The sequence below is a fragment of the Lepisosteus oculatus genome, chromosome 12 (genome assembly GCF_040954835.1).
Source record: "Lepisosteus oculatus isolate fLepOcu1 chromosome 12, fLepOcu1.hap2, whole genome shotgun sequence".
NCBI lineage: Eukaryota > Metazoa > Chordata > Actinopteri > Semionotiformes > Lepisosteidae > Lepisosteus > Lepisosteus oculatus.
The window spans coordinates 26,907,996-26,933,392 of record NC_090707.1 but is presented as its reverse complement, the minus strand read 5'-3'; the positions used below and the strand labels follow the sequence as shown (position 1 = coordinate 26,933,392).

The 25,397-nt window shown below is 38.0% G+C and overlaps 1 protein-coding gene across 1 annotated transcript in view; it reads left to right on the top strand.

The window, feature by feature from the left end:
• Nucleotides 1-25,397, top strand: part of stat4 (signal transducer and activator of transcription 4) — a 132,126-nt gene that overhangs the window by 5,748 nt on the left and 100,981 nt on the right. Inside the window, exons 2-3 of the mRNA XM_015359317.2 lie at nucleotides 15,021-15,149; nucleotides 18,092-18,227. Coding sequence (XP_015214803.1) covers nucleotides 15,022-15,149; nucleotides 18,092-18,227 — 264 coding nt within the window. The 5' untranslated portion in view covers nucleotide 15,021. The remainder of the gene's footprint in view (nucleotides 1-15,020; nucleotides 15,150-18,091; nucleotides 18,228-25,397) is intronic.

Here is a 25,397-nt window from a genome sequence, read left to right as displayed (position 1 = left end):
CGTTGTGTAACTGAGGATCCATGAGGAGAGTTTGTTTGTATGAGGGTGCAGTGGCAGTGAACCTGTGAATGCCATGGAGGTGAATGAAATGAGACTGAGATGGAGTCTATGTTGTCCCCTGTGGCTCTGAGAGAGCAACTGGTGAAAGCATACTTCAGCAGCTATAGACTGCATGCTGCAGTTAGTTGCTAGTGATGTGGCAGGGTTTGACAGCAGAGGCTGCAGAAACCCATGGTTAATTGAATATGCCAGGGCACAGGATAAAGAGGTGTGGCATGGAAGGATATCACTCATGGACACTTAGCGAGTGCTGCCAGAATGTTTGTTTGTGAAATTAGTAGTGCACAGGAAGACTGCAAGTAGAGAGAATTTACACAGAGAATTTTCTTTCCTGCAAGGGAACAACAAAGGAGGGTTTCCAACAAAAAATTACTTTTGGACTGTAGCAGGGACTCTCTCCTGTGTTGTCATGCCTGAGAGATTTAGGTTAGATGTTACAAGTGAAGGGAAATGAAAATCTTGTGTGTAACTTGTGGTCACTGACTAGAATAGCCTTAATTGGTAAGTTGTGAATGTGCAGCTGTGATACCAGTGAGCAAGAAACTCAGCTGGAGTCCTGCAGCCCTGATGTGTAAGGGTGAGGTGTGAGGGTTATTACGCTCTTGGCTCAACAAAAAAATAAAATAAATTATATCACCTTTCAAAGGCTAAATATAAAATCCCTAAAAAAAACATCCTAATGCATACAGACAGGGTGGCTTCTCAGAAGTGTTTGGAGCCACTGTGTGGCGGGGAGTGTAAGGAATGGAAAGACCAAGGAATGAAAAGGTGAATACTGAGTTATGCATGTGCGGTTGGTGAGACTCAATTGAAGACCCTCACCTTTAATGTAGGAAGATTGAGGATCAAATTATGTTCTTGGATCTGCTGGTGAACCTGGGTGAAGACCAGAGAGCAGGAAATGCAGCAAGAAGGAACCTGACTCAATATTGAAGAATAGTGGCAGTAGTTGCCTCTCTCATTGCTGGTTCTCTTGCAATGACGAAAATCGAGTGTGTCTACACTGCATAGACATTGAAGGGTCCTAGAAAGCGTGAATAGAGACTGAGTTGCTGGGTGTTTTTCTGCGAAAAAATGAAAAGAAAAAATCACTGTGTTAACTGTGTTTGGGGCTGTGAAGTTTAATATTTAGAGGGAGGAAAAAAGAAACAGTGAGTGTCAGAGTGAGAAAAGATCGTGTACGGAGGGCCCACAACAAGCTCACCCAGTTGGGTGGGACCTGTCTGCTACAATTATATAGATAGGTTTGCACTCATGTAGTAATTTAAAACAGAGAAAAGGAGGCCTGTCTTTACCCAAAGGTACGGAACAAGTTATCCAACCATATTGTTGAAGCCAATATCTGGACTTTTCTGAAGAATCAGCAGGCTAAGATACCTAGATCACTGATAGTAGAGTCTGAAGAACCTTAAGATTAGAGATAAAAGGCTCAATTTTTTAGCATACGTAAAAATTGAATAAATCACGTTATTTGTGGTGTGTGTGTTGTGATAAAGTGAATGAAAAGGCACTTGTGTACATAAAATACTGTATGTGCACTACTTTATTCCTAAAAATAGGTTATTAAAATAACAAATATGTCTAAGAATAACAGTAGTGTTCAAAATCCCCATAGTGTTTTTTATTTCATTCCATTAAGCAATGTTCTCACTCTGTAAGAAAGGTTAATTTGAACTTCTTTGATGACAGTATCATACACAGGATTCAGATCTGAAGAAGACATGTCTTCAATGTTACTTTGTCTATCTGAGTCCTCTTAGTCTTTCATGTTTTATCTTTTGTGTATATGTTAATTCTAATTTCTAAAATTATTTCCCTTTCATTTTACCTTTAAATGGGGCTGAGAACTAGTCAAACTGTATTGTACTTCTGATTCTAATGTAGTGTTTGGAAATAATTTATCTTCCTTTAAAAAATTGGCTAATTTGTTTCAAATTTGTTAATTTAAAATGGCTAATTTGTTTCAAATTAGCCAATAGAATGTACTGTACCTATTGGAAATACTTTGTGGTGTACTGACATCTGTTGTTTGTTTTAATCATTAAATTGTAACAATCAAACACTGATTAAGTTTAGTTTGAATCTGAGTGCAAGCAGAAATGATACACTGTATCTTTCTGAAATTTGGTGTTCTTACACACTGCCTAAAACAACACAGTACATTGACGCCAGTCAAACTGTGTATTACTGCACAAACAATTTATTATTTACAAATCTCATACCCAATACCCATCCTCATTGAGTTTTTAACAAAGCAGTACCTGAGTGCAGGGACATATTAATGCACGGGCTCATTAATTAATTAATGCACGGGCTCAAGCCTGGGGCCCCCAGGCTGGGGGGCACTGGGGCAATTGGGGTATGGTTAGGAGATGACAGTAGATTACTACAATTTATCCATGTATTGCTACCATTAATATCTCTCAATTAAATACTGTTTTGGGTTATTTCCCTGCCCACCTCCATTTTGGAAACCTTTTGTGTCATCCAGTTAATAAAATTATGATATTCAAACTTTTGAAATGCACGCATTTGCTCATTGTTATGATACGTCATTCTTCAATGTCACTCTATAACATGAACGTCTGTTCTGGTAATCACACCAGTGCCGGTGCTATGGGGAGGGGGGCATTGGGGGGCAATGCCCCCCCAGATGGACCTTTGTACCCCTCTGGAAAAAATGTCAGTACTCCAATTCATAGGTATTCATAGGCATAGGTACGGGTGAGTATGGCCCACCCAGTCAAAGAGAGATTCCTCTCTGACCCAGTTAATTAAAAGAAAAATTGATGTTTTGATTGTCATAGCGTTTCTAATCAATAAGAAAATGAAACAAATAAAATGGGGAGGTCGATATATATATTTGTCTAAGTCGCTGTCAAACTCTTGATGTTGGAGTAAAATAAAAAATCCCGCCAGTTGTGGTGCAACATCGAGTAAGCATACATGCGTGTATACAGTACGAGCTCGCCAAAGTTAATCAGGTTAGCATGGAAAACAAATGTAATTTAAAAAAAGCACGCTTGGATGGTTCCATTTCTGGACAGTTCTCATATTCAATGCCAAGCCCCGCCAAATTCGCTTAGTGATGTAGACCAAACATTGCACGCCAACTCAGAATACATAAAAAGTAGGGCTAATTGAATATTAGACTAAATTAGGCCTGTTTACATGATGTTATTATTTCCGTGCCAGCCGTGGCATCTCTGTTCGACCTCTAAAGTTTTCTAACTTAATTGTGTATGCTATAATTTCACTGGGACGGTGTATTGGTTAGCATTGGCATGCCTTTTTTCATTAGTCTGTAGCTAGCTATTTTTTCATAAATGGTTTTCACGTCCTTTTTTCACATTTTCACGTCACATTAAGTGTACCAAGTTGCGGACCAATTCCTCATGTCCCTAATGTAAGAGGACCAGGCCTCAGAAATGGACTGTTCAGAGACTGCTGTCAGAACACCACAAAACCATTTAAACAGTTGCTGCAGTAGCCTATTAACATTTAAACTGGCCTTTTTAGTATGCTCTGCTTCGACAGCAACATGCGAAAACTCTTTCTCCACACTCAAAACTGTTTTCCGACCACCGTTCTTAAAAGTTCAGTTCAAGACACATGCATTGCTTTTAGCTTTACTGATGGTAACTAAGACGTTTTTTTTTTCTCACATAACATGTGCCTCTACCGTTATTTTTATCATCACTGGTCAAAAATGATTACATTGTCTTGACTAGTTTTATCACCTAGGCTACCAGCCATGGTCCTGATTGTCATTCCTACCGTGGAGTAAAATACCTATTTGCATTTTAGATGTTTTTGTGTGATTGGCGTTATTTAACTGCATTCTTTGTAATGGTGCTTGTACTTCCAAGTGGGCAGTGGTTGAGTCTGTTGTTCGGGGAATAATGAAGGATTGCACTTTGTGTTTGTTGAGAAGTTGTTAAAAGTGTCCGAAATTCATATATCTGTCAATACCATCCCTACTGTTAAGTATGGTAATGGCACTATGTGATGCTTCACATCAGCAGGGACTGGAAAGCTATGTTGCCATGTTGTACAGGCCAGGGCAGAACACGAGAAGCAGGCAGAACACTGTGGAAGTGTTTTGAACATGTCCAAAGTCAAGGTTGTAACAGCATTGAGTCAAAGCCAAGGGATAACACAGCTAGAGAACACAAAGAAGAATGCCCAGACATGAGAAAATCTTGATGAGTGAGAATGGGATATTGTTACTGTTAGATGTAAATTTCCACTGGAAACGGGAGCTTTAGTTGCACACTGGAGATTTCGATAATTGGCCTGATCTTGTCAACATGGCAACTGATGAATTGGTAGACCGAGGTGTTGCCATGGTGGTTGTGCTGTGTGAGCCGGCATTCCCACGAGTAAAACACTTATGCAATCAAAATATTTCATTTTTTTTCTTTAGTTTTTGTTGAAATTTACTGTATCTTATCTTAGATATGTATGAACCATTTAGTAATTTCACAAAACAAAACATTGTAGGAATGTACCTGAATATGTAATAATGCACTATTCTACCACTGCATTGCATTGTGTCTTTAACTTGCATTCTGTAGTAAATACCTTCTTAAAACTGAAAATCTGTCAAAGTACATTACTGCAAAATGTTCCCCTTTTACATTTGTGTATTAAGATATTTTCTATTTTGACAATAAACAATGTTGCAGTCCTTTTATCTGTAGGTCTTATTTTAAAACTTTTTTCAATATTAAAGGTCTATTGTAGCAGTAGCTACAAATTAATAAAAGGCACAAAAAGTGTCTTATTGGAGAATTTAACTATTCTTCAATGACTGAAGCCTGACCAGGATTAAGTTGATTTATTTGTTTAATTGGGTAATTGCTCCTATCATTTGTAACACTTGTGTGAGCCTCGGGGAGGAGCTTAAGATTTTATAAGGAAGTTGTTCGGAGGGGGGAAGGGAAAAATCATAAGGAGAAGTCAACAAGCCACAATAACCTGGAAGACTGCCTGAGCCACAGCTACAGTACATCTGCCCATGAACAAAACAAAACAAAAAAAAGTATTCCAATTTGTGTGATAGCAGAAAATCCTTGCCTGTCCTCTATAATTACACTTTTCAGATTAGAAGACCTTCTTCAGTCCTTTGTGAAGATACTGACTTTTTACATAACAACGACAAAAGAAGTAAGGACATTTCACAAAGGAGGAGGGAATCTTTGAGGCTTGTAAGGGGACTGAGGTACCGCAATCAAGGACCCAGGATTCACGGCCCCTTCCAGGATAGTCCAAGTCTAGTCTGTAATTGTGTTTAGTTTGCTGTAAAGCATAAGCTGTTTGCTTTCATGTTTGCAAACTAATTGTTTGGGGAAAAAGACTCCTATTGCCTTACTTGTTTCATGGTTGGTTTGAATAAATGGTTGGATGATACTGTGTTTCTTTGTAATAAAATCTGTTTTAATTATAATTTATAATTGCTTACACTTATATAGCGCTTTTCTGGACACTCCACTCAAAGCGCTTTACAGGTAATGGGGACTCCCCTCCACCACCACCAATATGCAGCATCCACCTGGATGATGCGACGGCAGCCATAGTGCGCCAGAACGCTCACCACAATCAGCTATCAGTGGGGAGGAGAGCAGAGTAATATAGCCAATTCATATATGGGGATTATTAGGAGGCATTGGTAAGGGCCAATGGGAAATTTGGCCAGGACGCCGGGGTTACACCCCTACTCTTTTCAAGAAACGCCTTGGGATTTTTAATGACCACAGAGAGTCAGGACCTCGGTTTTAAGTCTCATCCGAAGGACGGCGCCTGTTTACAGTATGGTGTCCCAGTCACTATACTGGGGCATTAGGACCCACATGGACCACAGGGTGAGTGCCCCCTGCTGGCCCCACTAACACCTCTTCCAGCAGCAACCTTAGTTTTTCCCAGGAGGTCTCTCATCCAGGTACTGACCAGGCTCACACCTGCTTAGCGTCAGTGGGTTACCACTTGTGATATGGCTGGTGGTTTTGCCTTCTGAATTCATTTTGCCAAAATGTATAAACTTAAAGAGATACTTTTCATAAACCAGTTTACCCCAAAATCCTTATTAGCTGTAAGATGGGTAGGCACTAGTTATCAAGTTGGAGGTTACACTATGAAGACTTCAATAAAAGAATGAAGGCATGTGTCTACATTCCAGTACTGATCAATCATCCAATTGAGCAGCAAATGCAATCCAGCATCCTAGATAAGGGGGTCATTATCATTGTGGTAGTAAAAGCCAAGGCTTTGGCCAAGGCCTCCCCTGTGAGTGAAATTTGAAAACACCTGGCTTGATTGCCTGATTCGTGTCCTGTGTGTCTGGAATGCCACTGGAAGGAAAAAGATCTGATCTGATTGGTCAAGTGGTAATTTCACATGCCCTAGAATTTACTATCGGGCTAAATTAGTAGCCAGGATTGCTTAGGCAGGTGGGTTGTCTAAGCTCTCTACCTATTCATTCTTCCCCTATCTCTCAGAAGTGCAGGTAGCTTAGATGGCATGGGAGTTAATAATGGATTCCTCTACTGAAACATCAGCATCCAGCTTGTAGTCCTGTTCCCAGTCAAGTAAGGTGGATTTAAGAGAGATCTAGAAGAAACTTACAAATATTTGTTTGTGTTGGAGTGGATTTAACTAACGATTGATACAACCAGAGTGAAATTAGTGTTTTTGTATCCCTATATTCCTGGATATAATTTGAATCCTGAAGAGTTGTAGAGTAGTGCTGAAGTGGGAACTGGGCAGCAAAAGGTTTAAGCCAAGTGTGGCATGCCAGGTCTCCAAAGTGACAAGGGACATACATCTTTCTATTAAAGGGGAAGCTTGGCCATTTATTTAGGGGATGAGCCTGGTTTAGTATCAGTGTGCCCCTGGGTTTGTAAGGAATAGTTTTTTTGAAAAAGAAAGGAGTGTATCAGAAATTTTGTTTTTTCTAGTTTCTACAGTGGATTGGAAAAAAATTAATTCAGTCTGCAGGAGATGAAAAGGAGCGATAGCCATTTCATTTAATACCTCTGTGATGGACTGTTTTTTGGGACTGAGTGAGCTTCTCCAAAAGGGGGGCCATTGGTATATCCTAGGAGCCAGAGGGGTTCTGAAAGCCAATAGCAGTGACAGACTGCCAAAACGTGCACTTACAATCTGGTGAGATGCTGCCTCAGAGTCGCATATTGTGGGTCCAGGGGTCGGCATTTGCCATAATCATTATCTAATTGTTTTATAGGCTCAGCTTCTGCTCATATAGCAGGATGGATGTTCTTGTTATATAGATGTTATTTCAGCTTAGTTAATGTCTGTTTAATTGTGCTTGTTTGTGTGTATACATTGTGATGAACAGGGTTTATTTAGCAGGAATAAGTGGTTTTCTGCTAAAAGAAAGACTGATAGGTGGACGATGTGCTGTATGTAAAATAATGTTTTGGTTAGGCTTATTTTGATAAAGTAAAAGATAAGAATTTGAATGTTGTAGCACTATGGTGAACAACTTTTCAGAAGTGGTGTGCCAAAATCCACTTCTATTTATGGAACTGCATGCCACTGATACTTTTTTACATTAATTATAGTTTTACTTGCATTTTAGGCACTCAGAGCTTAGTATGATCCTTACCCTTTCTGATGATGAGGTCTCAAACTTTATGGTAATTTGATACTTTTAAGAAGTACACATGTCTTTGAGTGCTTATTCACAAACCAGCCTTGGGTGGGGTGAAGAACTGACTTGATATATGAAAATATCTGTTCATAGAGGTATTTGAATAAAAATGCTGACAGTGCAATGCCACTTTCTTCAAAGAGTCAAATTTCAGATGTAGAAAATTGAGACTGCATTGGTTTTACGTAGTTGATGGGGATGCCAAGAAGCATGAATTCAGTCCTGTTGCAGTTTAGATGAAGGCAATTTTGAGTCATCTATTTTTATGTTAGAGATGCAATTAGGGAGCAGAGACAGCTACATCAGTGTCAGGTTTGGTATGGATGTAGATTTGAGTATCATCAGTGTACAAATTATCATTTAGACCAGGGGTGCCCAACTTTTTTTAATGTAAGATCTACTTTTTCATTTGCCAGTCCAATGCAATCTACCAGTATGATATACAGAAGGAAACTGTGGGCACATCAGTACAATAACGATACCCAATACTAAAATGAAAGCAAATAAAAGCGAGTGACTCATGCTACGGTGAACAAGTAATGTTCCCAATTTTAGAAGAAAGAATATCCTACCTTAATGTGAGTATTGGCACTGAGAAGCTTACTTGACAACACTATATATTTGTTAAGTGTTGACACTGCTGATCATGTCGATGACATTTTTATTTTGTCCCTGTAGCTCAACATTCAGCTCATTCAGCAGTTCGGTCAAGTCTGTGAGGAATGCTTAATCCAAAAGTCACTGGTCATCCTAATTGGGCATATTCACCATGTTAAGACGACTTGAGAAACCCTGATTTCAGGCAACAGTTTTTGGCAAGGTTTAGACAGCTTTGTTTTTGAAATCTCCAAACAGCAAGTCAGCAGCCTCAGCAAACACTGCGATGATTGCTACTTTTCCTCTTGTATTAGGCCTCGTGAAAACCAGCTGCTGCTAGTTGAGATTTTAATTTTTCCACTTTTCCATAACACTACAACTATCAAATAGGCAATCAAACTTATGAAACTGTTGGCAAATGTGTCACGGCCAGTCTGTTTCGCTCCACTATGCACTGTAGCCAATGTGTGGTTCGTGTGGCAATAACCGAGAGACTGTTCGTGGGTGGCACACATGACACTCTTTATGGAACTCCTGTAGCCTTTTTTCCAGCATCAGCCAGCACTCAGGGGAAGGGACTTTTACAACCCATTTGACAAGGGTTAAACACACACAAGGGCTGTAAAATGTATGACATTACATGAACAGATCTGAATGAATTATTAGGTTATCAAATAGTCAGATAGCCCATTTATTTTTTGCCAAACATTCTTGCAATCGACTGGCAAACACTCGTTGGATTGACTGGTTGGGCACCCCTGATTTAGACCAAGTAATCTTAATAGCTGACCAAGTGAGAACATGTAAATGTGGAAAGGTAAGGGGCCCAGTATCGAGCCCTGAGGAACACCAGACTTAATAAGACCAATTTCAGAGCTAATGCCACCAAGAGAGCCAAAATGACTATGATTCAGTGAGGTAGACTTGAACCATTTAGGAGCAATGTCAATAACTCCAAAATCAGTCTCAAGAAGAGAAAGTAAGATATCATGGTTAACAGTGTTGAATGCAGCATTGACGTCAAGGAGAATAAGGATAGAAACACAACCAGAATCATAAGCAGATTGTTAGTGACTTTAACCAGGGAAGATTCTGTGAAGTTATCAGAAATCAGACTGGAGGTGTTCAAAAAGGTTATTTGTTAAGCAATGATTTTTAACTGAATTATAACAGAACATTCTTTATTTTTGCAAGAAAAGGTTAGTTATATTTAAGGCGAAAATTGTTTAGGTGTCCAGAGCCATACAGAATATGTTTTTTTTGGCACAAGGGAAACAGCAGTAGTTTGAAGGACATTGGTACCGTACCAGTCCTCAATGACTCATTTATTTTATTGAGAACAATGGGGCAGAGAGTATTCAGTAGGATTTGCAGGATTGAAATAAATCAGTGGGGATGGAATTTATAGACAGGTGGTAGATTTCATACATGAATTTTTAACAAGTTTACTGAGGTATACAGAGTCAAGAAGAGAGAAGGGAACCATTAAATGTGGTAGGACAGTTTGACTTTAGCAGTCTGTGGATGGTGGAGAACAGGTGTCTAGGGTTATTATAGTTATTTTCAATGATGTGGGGGAATAGCTGGATCTAGCGGATTCTATTGCATCCTTGCATTCAGACACATACTCTCTCCAAGGCTGAAAATGAACGTTTGGGCCACCTAGTTCAACTTTACGGGAAACTGCCTTTATTGAATGAATCCGGTCAGTGTACCATGGTGCAGGGCGAGAAAAGAAGATGGTTCAAGTTTTATTAGGTACTAAGGTGTGAAGGGTAGACGGAGGGCTATTAAACTTTGTCCACTACAGAATTAAAGAATTAAAGAAGCAGGATAAGTAAAGAATTCAAACCTAGTCTAGTCAACTGATTGTTGCGAAAACTTACAGAGTATGAGGGGAAGACTGTGATACAGAAAAGGAGCAGAGAAGTGAGAACAAAAGAGTTATTTGTCATTATTAAATCCAGAGTATGTCCTTTGTTATGATTTGTGCTAAGGACAAACTGAGTTAGATCAAAGCATTCCAACAAAACTCAAAAAACCTTAGCCAAATTGGAAGACTGTGAATCAACTGATTCTCATATGGATATTAAAGTCACCAAGAATAAGGATTCTCTTAAATCTGAAACATAAAAGAAATAAGTAAATTGGCAAACTCACTTTAAAAGGCATCATGAGGCTTGGGCCAGGAAAAACCATGGGGAAAAGAGACATTTAAAACAGACATTCAAAAGACGAGAGTGGAGGTACAGTAGCAGGACTTAAAAAGAAAAGGAGATTGTAAATAACAGTTATGCCTCCACCATAGCAAGAAAGGTGAGATTGTTCGAACACACCGTAACCAGGAGGGAGTATTTTGTAAATGAGAGACTGTCATTATGTCTCTGCCAGGTTTCAGTCAAGCACAGAAATTCAAGTTTTTTTTCTGTGATTATTGGGTGTTGAGTAATGCTGATCTGGATCAGCGAGCCAAGGGAAAACGGAGTGAGTTCCAGGCGCTGATGAACAAGGTGATTTTTCAGGTCAGCGCTGGTGTGTAAAAGTCTGGCTGCATCATATAGAAAAGCAGGGATAGTAACCTGCAATGGGATGAAGGAAGAAAACGCCATCAAATGAGTTGCAGTATACAGTATATCACATTGGACGCAGCATTGGATGCTGCATTCGCAGCATCTCGTGGATCACTGACTACCTGACAGGCAGACCACAGTCTGTGAGACTTCAGCTCTGAGTGTCTGAACACGTAGTAAGTAACACGGGCTCCTCAGGGGACGGTTCTTTCTCCGTTCCTCTTCACCCTCTATACCTCAGACTTTAAATACAACTCAAAGTCATACCACCTGCAGAAGTTCTCGGATGACTCTGCAATTGTGGGATGTATCAAGGGTGGGCAAGAGGAAGAGGACAGAGGACTGGTCAGCAGCTTTGTGGAGTGGTGTGGGGAGAACCACCTGCAATTGAATGTAACAAAGACGAAGGAACTGGTGGTAGATTTCAGGAGGAAAAAGCTCAAACCTACTCCTGTCTACATGCATTGGAGTGAAGTGGAGATGGTGGACTCGTACAAGTACCTGGGAGTGCACATCAACGATAGACTGGAATGGTCTAAGAACATCGAGGTCATTCTGACAAGAAGGGTCAGAGCCGACTTTACTTCTTGAGGAGGCACAGGTCCTTCAGTGTGTGTAGTAAGATGCTACATATGTTCTATCAGTCGGTGTTGGCAAGCGCCATTTCCCGATTCAAGTTAATAAATGTGTTGTTCAACCTCATTCCCTGAGTCCCACGCATGCTCCATTCCGTACCGAAACCCGCGGTCGATACAATATTTAAAGTTCGAATACCGTTTTATGTTCTGTCATGATTGTTGATGGTAAAGCTTAGACCTACTTATTTTTAAATTTGATTATAGGTCCTGTATTTGTTGAGTGACACATGCCAAGCTTAGTAGTTAACTTTTCCATTGAGTTCCAATACACCCAATAACTATAAATAACAACAGTTTATTCTCCTGAAACACTCTTATTCTTAACAATGGCAGTGCGCCAAAAAATATTGCTTTAAATCAAAGACATCGTGCAGGACGCATACACTGTCCATGCAGTTAATCTTGGTTTTCTTTTATGGCATGTCAGTAATTTATTTTATTTTCTCTTAGGAACAATAAGGGTCCCATTTTGTGCCTAAATATACGCTTTCACTTAAATGGTTGTTAAATTATGAAGTTTACTTCATATTCCTTTTCACAACTTTATTTCATCCCACTGAAGGACCAAAACTGTATAATGAAAGTATTGTCAATCGATTGCTTTTCAATCGACTTGTGATGCTTTTTGCTAAGGGACTTCAGGGGAGGGGTCAACAAAGAAGTACTTTATACTCGCTCGTTAAATGACTGATTTAGAGGGGTTTTGGGAAACGCACGAAAAAGTACCTCGTACGTTATGTACGTACGTCGTAAAGTTGCTCGTTAGTCTCTAAGATTAATCGTTTTCGGGAAACTCACCCCTGTTCTGGTTTGTTCATTGTGTGTTCTGGACTGTGAGTAACTCTTCTTAGTGCACTTCTCACTGTACTGATTGTATTGTATTGTTATTATTATTGTATCATTTGTTACACCGTGGCTGTGTTGTCTTTAAGCTGCTGTTGCACTGCAATTTCCCTCACCCTCACGGGATCAATAAAGTATCTATCTATCTATTCTGATATCTGAGAAATGCTCTCATGTTGATTTTACCTGGAAAAAAATCAGTTTCAGTTACAGTAGTTGTAGCATGGAGTACCTTAGGAGTATTTTGGTGGAATATGGGATGATGCAACAAAACTGGGCGAAAAATCCTGGAACAGAGCAGTAGTAGGTGGTTTAAGAGTCCACAGTCCAACAACACAGCATCAGGTAGCCAGCAGTAGAATTGGTCACAGTGGAAATCCAGTTGTAGTGAAAATTGCAAAGTGAAATGGCTACAAGTGTATGAAAATTGTCTTTATGGAAGTAAAAAACAAGGGAGATGGAGAAAAAATAAAAGTAAAATTAAAAACAAGAAAAACTGAAAACAGTGAAACAGTGAAACACTGAAAACTGAAAACAGTGATTGGAGCGGCAGCCTGATGTGCCTGTGTTCCCTCTTTAAAATAGTAACTTAATTCTTATGTATTAATAACTTCCTAAACAACAACATTAATAATATCCTGATATACAAATTGTAAAATACACATTATTCTTGCTAGATTTCAGTTTAATTTGTTGATTAGTTGTAGTGTAAAAAAAACGTATGTCTTCATCAGTGCAGAGGTGTCTCAGTACTATACAGTACATTCAGATGGCTCTTCAAATTTGTTGTAATTATATAATGTAAAGGTTTATTCCGTGCTGAAAAGAGAAGAAAAGAAGCACAACGTTTTGGCTGTGGAGCCTTCTTCAGGTGTCACTTCTTTTGCAGCCAACACATGCTGACACAGCTACCTACTTGAGCTATTATATGATGTAGCCATATTCTGTTTATCGTCACAATTTGTTTTGCGAGAGCTTTTCCTGGTTTACACTTCATATATGAAGCCAAACACCAGATCTTTTTCTTCCAGCTGAAAGTATGGAATACAAGAAATTATTTCTTGCATTTCTGCTGCTTTTCTATTTCTACTCAGGGTGCTCTAGTTTCCAATATAATTAATACAACATACAGTATACATCTCATTGTTTATCTGTGAGCCAATCAATTAACACACAATAAGGATTCATGGGGTGTGGAAAAGTCCAGCGGAAAACAGTGCAAGGTCGTACCTTGCGCTCCTAGTGACAATTCTAGCTGCTGCATTCTGAATTCGCTGTAAGGTGTTGAAAGATCAGGTGCTGCCTGATAATAGGGCATTGCAGTACTCTAACCTGCTGTATACAAGAGCATGTATTAATTTCTCTGTGTCTTGAGTGGAGAGAAACTGCCTTAGTTTTGCAATATTTCTTAACTGTAGGAAACATGTTTTTGATACTGTTTTAACATGAAAGTTAAATGAGAGCCTTGTGTCTAATATGACGCCTAGGTTATGTGCTGAGTCTTTGAGGCAAATCCTCTGAGTTAAGTGCTAAAGTTATAGTAGTCCTATCAGTATTGTTGCCTCCAAACAACAGAACCTCAGTTTTATCAGAGTTGAATAACAAAGTTTTCACACATCCAAGTCTTTACTTCATTAATGCAATTTACTAAAGTTATAATAGAAGAGTTGTCGTTAGGTGTAAACAAAATGTATATTTAACAAGAAATGCTTTAAAAAAATCTTTAGCAGTTTGCAAACAAAGGTTGAGTTTGTTAAGATGTTTGGTGATGTCAGAATAATTATTTCCGCCACCCATCATCATCATCCATTTAGTTGTAGTTTGCCCCTTTTTTCTACTAAAAGGATATCAGTTTGATCAAGACAGTCCACAAAGTGTGCCAAAATCTTCCCGAGGCTTAGCAAATGAACATTGCTTATATACACTTTAGGCAGATCATGATACTTCAAGGCAGATTGAGCAACAGCATAATTGATTGTCTTCACCAATATAGTTCAGAATTAGAAATCTTGGCTTCTAATTTATGATTAATCTTTTCTTGATGAATAATACCATGGCAATTTACAATCACATGGCCCGTTTGTTCCTCACTGATCTTTACAAATCCTTTAAATCCATTCTTTTTCTGACTAAAGCAGGGGCAGTGCCAGTTGTCAAAGGAAATATTCTTCTAATGTCAATTCCTCTTTACTCAAAATGCTTAACAGCTGACTGTAGCATGGCTATAACGTTCCCTGCTGTTGTGCCATGGGTTTTACACAGCATAACTCCTCTTAAACCTTATTTGAGTGCTTCACTTTGCTCAAAGGAATATTTGTGTCTTTAAATTGTTTATTCTCTTCTACTGATCTATGTCTTTCTAAAATGTTATCCCTGAATAATTCTATATTTATTTTTACCATAGTAATGGTCAGTGATTAGTTCTGCAATAAACTTGTTTTAATTTTGATTCTCTGTGTTTTTTTGCTGACATTTAACTTGTTTCAACCAAAAATATTCACTTTAAAATGTGTACATCATTTGTAATCAAAATGGGGCATCACTGAAAGTGAATATTGTGCAAGGCACGGTAAGTATCTCTCTATATACATACACTGTATGCATGTGGTCTAATCACGCCTGTTTTCATTTTTTCCGCAGGATGAGTCAATGGAAACAAATTCAGCAATTAGAGATAAAGTTTTTGGAGCAAGTGGACTACTTTTATGATGACAACTTTCCAATGGAAATTCGCCAGTTTCTGGCTGTGTGGATTGAAAGCCAGGACTGGTAGGTGTGAAGTCACTTTAAAAATGTATTCATATTTTCAAGGAAACAATACCACACAGGACGAATTAGGAATGTTTAAACAAATTTGTATTTACTGGACAGGAGAAAAATAATTTAAGACTTAAAATTAATAATTCATCTACAGGTTTGTAAAATAAAGCAGGGTCTATTGCTGTACTGTCTAACTGGAAATACTTTACAAATGTTAAAGGCTGTCTGCTGTACTGCAGTAATATGGTTAAAAACAGAGATAAAACTCTTCTTTTTAGGAAATTGTTTTTTATACAGATGTAGTAGGCATTTAAAAATAAGTTAAAGATACAATAATAAAGCCATATAAAATCTATTTTGGTAGAAACAAATATTTTTCTTTACGCTGCAATTAATAAATTAGTCAAGTTAAAATTGCTCCATCTCTGCTGTAAGGCAACAGATTGAAATTTGCTTATATTGTAAAGCTTCATTGTGTTTTAGCGTGATTTAGAATCACTTTAGGTATATATAGATGGGCCGAGCTGTTATAAATGTATGGAAAGCCAAGACAAGGAGTGTAATATTCAAGGATTTTATTCACAACTGGAATTCAGATAGATAAGTATATGGTATCTAGCTTTTCTAGTTCAGCCCTTTACTGACTTCAAGAGGAAACAACTGATCACATTAATGGAACAATGCAAATTGCTCACACTCATAACAGAAACAATCATTCTTCCTACATTCATCCTGCTCTGCTGTTCTTTGTTAAATGTGTACACACTAGTAAGAGCTCATTTAGAATAGTTTGTACAATTTTGGTTACTACTGTATGTTATAGAATATTTGAGAGAAAGGTAACTTGATAAATTTGGGGGCTAAGAAAATGTCATGCACTAACAGGATTACGTACTGTATTTAGTCTTGAACAGAGAGGTATTTAAAACAGAACAGGAGACAAGATGGTTATTTACACTAAGGTTGTGGGAATATTGAACAAGCTACACGGTCCTGTTATTGAAGCCAATATTTAAGCTTTATTTAAGAAACAACTACATGTAGCCAACAGCCATATCACCCTGCAACTCAAAACTGGCAACCCACTGAAGCTAAGCAGGTGTGAGCCTGGTCAGTACCTGGATGGGAGACCTCCTGGGAAAAACTAAGGTTGCTTCTGGAAGAGGTGTTAGTGGGGCCAGCAGGGGGCGCTCACCCTGCGGTCCATGTGGGTCCTAATGCCCCAGTATAGTAATGGGGACACTATACTGTAAACAGGCGCCGTCCTTCAGATGAGACGTAAAACCGAGGTCCTGACTCTCTGTGGTCCTTAAAAATCCCAGGGCGTTTCTTGAAAAGAGTAGGGGTGCAACCCCGGTGTCCTGGCCAAATTTCCCATTGGCCATTACCAATTATGGCCTCCTAATAATCCCCCTCTATGAACTGGCTTCATTACTCTGCTCTCATCCCCACTGATAGCTGATGTGTGGTGAGCGTTCTGGCGCACTATGGCTGACGTCGCATCATCCAGGTGGATGCTGCACATTGGTGGAGGGGAGTCCCCTTTACCTGTAAAGTGCTTTGAGTGGAATGTCCAGAAAAGCGCTTTGTAATATTTGTTATATTGACTTGACTTTTTTATAAACTGTTATTTGTTAAATCTGCTTAAACATGGCATTATATAAGCTTTAAATAGGCATATGCAAACTCTTCATGTGTGTACTCTGAGCACAACACTAAACCGGTATGGAAACATACAGATGCAGCCAACTAGAATGCACGAAGTGGTATTCAGTTGGTAAGTGCTGTAGGCACCACTGTATCTCAGAGAGCAGCTCGTCATAATTAGAAATCTTTATTTTAGCCTTTTCTTTAAAATATATATTATAGTGGTTTTAAAACATATTTTATAGAAAATAAATACATAAAAAACAAAAAAGAGGCCAGATTAAAATAAAGGTTTTGAGTAGTGATTTTAATTACTTTGCCTCTTTATATAAATTGCCTTGTAGCTGATGCAAGTCTGCACTCTGTTTAGATCAATATATTTAAATGTTAATATTGCAATTTGCCCTTGAGGTAAATTTGCAGCATTAGAGTTTATCATATATTTTTAACAATATAACATACAATATTCAAAAGTATTGTAAATATTTGTCTTTTGTCTTTGTCTCCTCATTCCAGAGCAAGTGTGTTTATACAACATAACACGTGTTATATAATAATCCTAATTAGACTAACCCTAATTCTAATCATGAATAAATTCATGACTTCATTGGAGAAATTAGGGGCCTTAAAGAGGGGGTCATTGCAACTACAGATTGAATTTGATACACAATGCATTTCAAATAAGAAGACAAAATACACGAAAAGTTAATGGCCTGATAGTATGTACTTAGTAGTATTTTATTTCATTGTGTTTTCATTGTGCTTATCACTTATCGCTGTGGCGCAAAAGACACAGCTGGAAGACATCTACTGCATAGCAAACAAAATTGCACATAATTAAGTTACATGGGATATGTAGAACCACTCTCTGACAGAATCGTAGCTTATAGGATATGGTTTAAGGAGAGTAGCATCATCTGTTTATGGTTGTCTGTTTAAAATAACATGGATAAAAGTGGAAATGCAAAATGGATATATTAGGTTTTCTTCTGACTGGGACGCTGTTACAATGGGACCCTGTAAACAATACATCTTCTGCTTCCAGAAATCTTTCCCATCAGTTAATTTAGAATTGTATATAGAGCATGAACTTTAGCTGAAGATATCTCAATAGGTTTATTGCTGCCCAGAAGTCTTTTCTTCATCCTTTTCAGTTTAAACTATTATGCACAATATGTTTTGTATAGCCACTTTTCCTCTGCCTTAATTATTGTCAGTATACTAAAAAGTACGTATTTGCTTTGTGAATGGAATTAAGAATTTATTATAGAAAAATTTAACTTCTTATTTCTTTTTTAAATCAGGGATACTGCTGCAAACCATGAATCGATGGCCACTGTTCTCTTTCACAATCTGTTGTTACAATTGGAAAAGCAGTGCTCCCAAGAGCAGAACTTTCTGCAAAGACACAACCTGAAAAGAATAAAACAACAGCTTCAGGTAAATCCAATATTGTTTAATTTTCACAGGCTAATAAGAGCATCCAAGAATGTTAAAAATGTTCATGTTTGGTTCTGCTGTACTCGGTAGATTATTTTTGCCAACAAAGATTGTAGTGAATAAGCCTTAGCAATATTGATTTAAAACAAGTTTCATACAAGTGGTGTTAGTTTGTGGAAAGATATGCCTCTTCATGTTTTTCCAGAAATCTACTTTGTCTTAGTTTTCATGTGTGTCGCAGTTATTTGTTTGCAGAACTTTTGCATCAATTTCTCTTTTTAACAGAGTTACAGAGGTTGGCTGCTTAAACCTGTTTATATGAAACAAATAATAAATTAAGCACAGAACATACTAAAAAATATTCACATCGTCAAAATTATTATTGAAGACAATTTTCTTTATTGCAATATTTTTATTATTTTTTTCGTCAAAAATAAGCTTCAGAGAGCCAGTGAAGGAAATTATCAGCAAAAGATTAAATATGTTGATTGCATAAGTATTCACCCCATTTACTATGGCAATCCTGAATGAGTTCAGATGTACTGTACACTTTTACTTTGACGAATCACACAATTAGTTGAATTGCCTCTGTCTGTGTCTGACGAAACCGTAGTTTTAATATAGGGATCTAACAATATATGGTCTTTTCTTTTGGTTTACATAGGAAGGACCTATGTAAACACATAACATTCCAAAGATAGGATCCTTGAAATTATACCTTTGTTTGCTTCTGCTTACTTCGAAGCTATTATTCATACTAAAGACTGGGATGCTCATTTAAAAGACTGTCAGAAAAGACAGTACTGGGGACACAATGTTACTGGTAAACTCGAAAAATATTGCAGCTGGTGCCACATATGAAGCCTACCAAGATATTTGGTCCTGATATAGTACAGTATAGGACTCCTGAGGCATTTTTACATTTGACTCTGGTGATGTATAAAAATTCTGTACCCACAGTGTTAGGTTTTACAAAAACTGTCCAAGTATACACAGATGCATATGAAATGGGTCGAGGAGCTCTCAGGTGTAGGATGACCTACACTTGAGAGCACCCCATACTGTTTTTGAGGTATGAACTATCCCATTGAGACCACAGTAGTTCCTGGCTGTGCTGCCATTCTTTTTTACAATCTATTACCTCATGGCGTCTCAATATAGTAATGCTGATGCTCTATCTAGGTTTTTTTTTTGCTTTGTAGTAACTGTAGCAATCTCCATTGGATTGAACTGGAAAGGGGGATATGTAGCGAAGCAGCTGGAATTGGGATGTTAATAAGAGATTAGGCACTAGTGGGTGGTGTTTGGACACTTCAGAGACAGACAAAGCTAAATAAGGTGTTATTTGCAGAATCAGCTTCAGCTGTTTCAAGATGATTTTTCTCTATTAAATAAGTTAACACGTGATGGAGGTATTGTAACCACATCTACAAGCTCCTGGTACATCTTTCATTAAATTAGATCAAACTGTCACTGTTGCTGTGCCAGTATAATGGCACTACTGGACAAACAGGATCACTTAATAGTTAGAGTATTATAGGAAATTGAAAAGATGAGAAGGATGCAGAACTTCTCAGTTGGTGTGATTGAAAAAACAGGATAGTTCTGGCCTTAGCCTAATTCTACCCTACACCAGGAAGGTTTATTTATATAGGTCCTCCATAGCGCACTACCCAGTAAGGATGATCTGCTACAGGATGCCACCTTTAAAAGAGCTACAATGGTCAGTGTTTGAGAAGGGGGAAAATGTCAATGAGTCAAGAACATCCTGGTTATTTGACAAACCTGTGACAAAAAGAAGTAATTTAAAAAAAAACACAGAAAAGTTCTGCATGTTCAGAGTTTGAAACAAAAACATTTAAGGATACTACAAACCCATAGTAAAGGTTTTGAAAAATATGGAACTTTTTTGTCCTAATACAAAGTGGTATGACTGACATTAACCCAACATGAAGCATCACCCAGTAAACGCCATCCCTACCGTCAAGCATAGTGGTGGTTGTATTAGGTAATGGGGCTGTTCCCTATCAGCAAGAACCTGGGAATCCTGTCAAAACTGAGGGGAAATGAATCAAGCAAAATACACCCTCTCCTGATTTTACATATAACTCAACTTAAGTGTGAAGTTAAGGAGAGTTTACATTGCATGCATATAGAGCAAGTAGTGTGGCAGGTTCCTTCTGTAGATAAAAAGTGTGCAGTAAACTGCCACCACCAGCACTTAGTAGGGTTCCATTTTATCAACAATCTTGCTTTTTTCATGCAGTGTAAAACAACCTAATCACTCAGGGATTATAACGCAAAGAGTTAATTGGAGTTAAAATATCAACATTAACATGTTATAGTCTACTTTGTGGATTTTATGAGTCTCATATAGTTAATGTACATATTCTCAGATACAAGTAAATATGCATACTAACTATTGAATATGTTTGGAATTATAGTTCAATTGTTGAGGATTATTATAATGTGAATAAAGACGTTTTATATTCAAAGATCCTTTGGCCAAACGTATGTTTTTGATTTCAAGCTTGCCACTGGAAATATTTATGCAAGGTTGTAAGTAATCCAGTTTCATCACCTCTTTGCTCTGTGCTCTTGAATTTTGTTGGTTGCAAGGTCACATTAAAGATGGAAAAATATCTGACATGATTTATCTAGATTTCTGGCTGTATGTCAAAAAATCCTGCAATGTCAATAAGGGTGTGTAGACTTTTTATATCCACTGTACTTGGATATGCAGAATGTTGACAAAAAAGTCTTGTGTCAAGTGTCAATTTCATTGATCAGGCAGAAATAACAATTGGTTCACGAGCACAAGATTTCGCCTGTTGCAGAAAGAATATCTTGGGCAGAATTCTGTGCTTCACTAACTCACTCTCTTGGCATGGTGTCTTCAGACTGTTTGCAGTCACATGGTTGGTGAAGTCAGAGTTGCCAGTTCATTTGAGAGAGAAAAGGAACCAGTGATTTAATTTACAAAAATGAGTTGGGAGCTAGCTTTTAAGGTACTACATCACAGTTTTCAGGTATAGTTCTGGTATGCATCCTGCAGTTCTGAGGTGTTAGTGGGGCCAGCAGGGGGTGCTTACCTTGTGGTCTATGTGGGTCCTAATGCCTCAGTATAATGACGGGGACACTATACTGTAAAAAGGCGCCGTTGTTGGTATGATGCCTAAAACCGAGGTCCCGACTCTCTGTGGTCATTAAAAATCCCAGGTAGTTTCTCGAAAAGAGTAGGGGTGTAACTCCAGCGTCCTGGCCAAATTTCCCATTGGCCCTTAACAATCATGGCCTCCTAATAATCTCCATATATGAATTGGCTTCATTACTCTGTTCTCTTCCCCACTAATGGCTGATGTGTGGTGAGCGTTCTGGCGCACTATGGCTGCTGTCGTGTCATCCAGGTGGATGCTGCACATTGGTGGTGGTTGAGGGGAGTCCCCATTACCTGTAAAGCACTTTGAGTGGAGTGTCCCAAAAAGCGCTATATAAGTGTAAGCAATTATTATTAATTATTATTATTATTGCCGGATCATTGAGTGGACAATGACCTCTGCCCCATTGTCTTTGGCATTAGGTGAATAGCAGACTGAGTGGACCCAAAACGGCACTATACTGTATATCATTAGTTAATTTCAGAATGGACACAGCTTTACAGTGTCCTGGGCTGTATTCCAGACCTAGAAGTTGTTTCTTAACAGATGGGCCCCTTGTAGCTGCATTCCATTGTTTTTACACAGCCCAAGCTGCTTTGTCAAGGCAACAGAAATATTAGTAGTAATAAATAACACTTAATGAATGGTGTAATAATATACGTTTAATAATATAATAATAAACTTTATTTTGTATTGAGCCTTTAAAGGTCGCTTATCAAAACATTTACAGAGCCACAACAACAATAATACAGTAATACTGAATACAGTAGGAGGAGAGGGATAAAGAACAGAACCAATAATAAACTTTATTTTATATAGCACCTTTAAAGGCGGCTTCTCAAAGCGTTTTAAAGAAAGACAATAAATAAAAAGAATACACAATATTTAACACAATTACAATATAAAGCGGAGACTGTGGATGGTGGTAATAAGAAAAGTAGAAGCAGAGGGGTAAAGAATGGAACTAGGTAAGTAAAGGCTCTTCTAAAGAAGAAAATTTTGTGTCTGGATTTGAAGGAGTTTATGGAAGGTGACTCTGATATCTTTGGCGATAGAGTACCAGGGTTTTGGGGGTATAACAGTAGAAGGCCCTGTCACCCATAGTGTAGACAGACTTGGGGAACAGATAGGAGAGCAGAATTAGAAGAGCGAAGGTTGCGAGGTGGGGAGTAGGATGATAGTAGCTCAGACAGATACGAAGGTGCCAAGCCATGCAGAGCCTTATACAGTAGGTGAGCATGAGGATTTTGAAGTTGACATGAAACTTGACTTGAGGAAGGAGTAATGTGTTCACTTGCACTAGACCTGGTCAGGATTCTGGATGCCACATTTTTGACATACTGGAGTTTGTTCAATGTGGATTTAGAAACCCCAGCGAGTAGAGCATTACAGTACTCAATTCGGGAGGAGACAAATGTGTTGATCAGCTTTTCAGCCACAGTTAGCGATAACATAGGGCGTAGTCTAGCGATATTTCTGAGGTGAAAGAATGATGTTCTGACAATATGCTGCACATGTGGGTCAAATGTCAAGCCTGAATCAAATATCACCTCCCAAGTTTTCCAATTCCCTTACCCTCACCTTTCCACTACATATCCACCTTTTTGAAGATCATGAGGTCCTGAGACATTATTCTCTTTTAAGCTAAAAAGAAAAGAAAGCTGAATTTAGCATACTGTATATGGCTTACATGTAAGCACATGAAAAAAAACAGGAGCATTACAAAGTTTAAGGATGTTTGCATGGATAGGTAAGCTTTTGGTGGAATTTCCTGCTTCCCCAACAGATTTCAATGTCTCTAAACCCATTCAGTCCCTACTGTAGGATCCTGATGCACATGAATAACATCTAGACTACCCCACTAGTCATGATCCAACCTTCAAGGTGCAGTATAATTGTCACTCTATCCACTGTTTTCTACCCATGACACAAATCATAATCTATGTCTTATGTCTGGTCTCTTGGAGAGTGGTTCTGTGTCTTGTCTGATTAAAGGGAAATGCAGTTAACGTTCTGGGCTCATAGTTGATTGGATAATGCTATCCAATTCAGCTGTGTACATTTTAAAGGCCTCAACAGTTGCTCTTCTTGTAGGGTGTTTCTCTGATTCCAGGTATTAATTATAATAATTGCTTACACTTATATAGTGCTTTTCTGGACACTCCACTTAAAGCGCTTTACAGGCAATTTAATTGTAAATTACAGGGGTCCCCTCCACCACCACCAATGTGCAGCATCCACCTAAATAAAATATTTAATCCACTGTTTTGTTCATTGTTTTATTTTTAAAGAGCTCTTTTAAATTATATTAATTGAAAAAGTATTAGCAAAAAGTATAGGCTACTACAATGAATTTGTTTCTGACACCCAACAACATAATGAGAAAACTCACCTCACGTGTCCCACCTGGGGCTGCTTCATGAAATAAGTTGAACTAATTCAGGAATTTATCAAGTTATCTAAATAGACTTAACCTGACCCACCCTAACTCAGGTTAACTCAGTTTCATGAAGGCAAACTCATGTTTAAGTTACCAGGTTTATACAAACTGACTAGCTCTAGGTTAATGCCACACTTCAGTAGGCAGGAGAGGTGAACATTGCATCCTTCATCTAAGTCAGCAAAATCATGGAAAAAAATATACAGTGACCATGAATTACCTTGACTATGGAGTCCAGTGACCATGAAGTTCTTTAAGGAAAACTATGAGCATTGATTCTGTTGTAAGAGCAATGGGATATTCTATAGCCAATCCAAAAGCCAGAGAAAAAGTCTGGCAAAGAATTTATGATAAATTGAATGTGGAAGTTAATTACGAAAACCAATGAAATTTCTCAAGATAAAACAAACTATTATAATTGCATGAGCATGCAAATGTTATTTAATTTATTATTATTTAATTGATATCATTATGACATTTAAGTGGAGCTCCTCTTTAAAGCTATTGTTAGTTGTACAATATTGTTTTATGCGTCAGTGATTTATGCAGTGGTACTTTACAATATATTGTAGTGCAATCCTCTGAATGAAAAACTTCCCTAATATTGGCCAACAAGAAGAAGCTTTTACAGAGTAAGACTGGAGGAGGTGGAATAATCAACATTGACATAATAAAGAATGTATTCCTTTATTTGGAAATTGTCTTTTTCCCAATATTTTTGTGGTATGAATCAAGCAGCATATGTGACGCTCTCCCCCCATCCCCTAAGTTGCAGAAAGACTTAAGCCACGTAATAATGTCTATTTTAACTGTTAATGCTGTGAATTGATGTTATGTTAAAAAAAAAATCAGTCTCATTTTGTCCTTTGGGGGTTCTAAAGAGGATGCCTATGCAGCCCAGAGGACCAATTTTATTAAAGAAAACTGCTAAAATATTTAGAACACAATGCATACGGTAGCTTTAGGGAACAGAAGCTACATTTACATTAGATACAATTGCATGTAAGAATACCATATTCAGTTATTTCATGAATGTGAGTCAATATTTTTTAGTTCACATGCCCTTTTTAATTTGAATATCCATATTTGTTTAAGATTACACATTGTAAAATGTTTTTTTTTATTCATTGTTAGTCCATTTCTCTCCCTCTATGTAACCAGGAGACATTTTCTTTCTGTCTCTGCTGCATTTTCTCTTGGACTGCTAAGTGCTGCTACATTCTCTCTCTTACACTCTGCTCCCCTTTTTGATTAACACACAGCTTTTGACCATTAAAGTATAATAATCTTTGCAGTTCTGCTATCTTGTTCCTCCTTTTTCTCACTGACACACCTCAGGAAAATAAGTAAGGATCACTGGGATTTTATGAATAGTCATTTTCTATATGTATTCATGCAATCTCTAAGAAAGGGATGAAATTGGGATGAAAATATTATCTTTCAGCAGGACTATGACTAAAAGCACAGAGCCAAAGCTACACTGAAGCAACATTAGAAGAAATTATATGTCCCTGCGTGGCCTAAACTCCTGAGTGAAACTTATAGAAAATCAGTAGATTAGTAAAGTCTTTT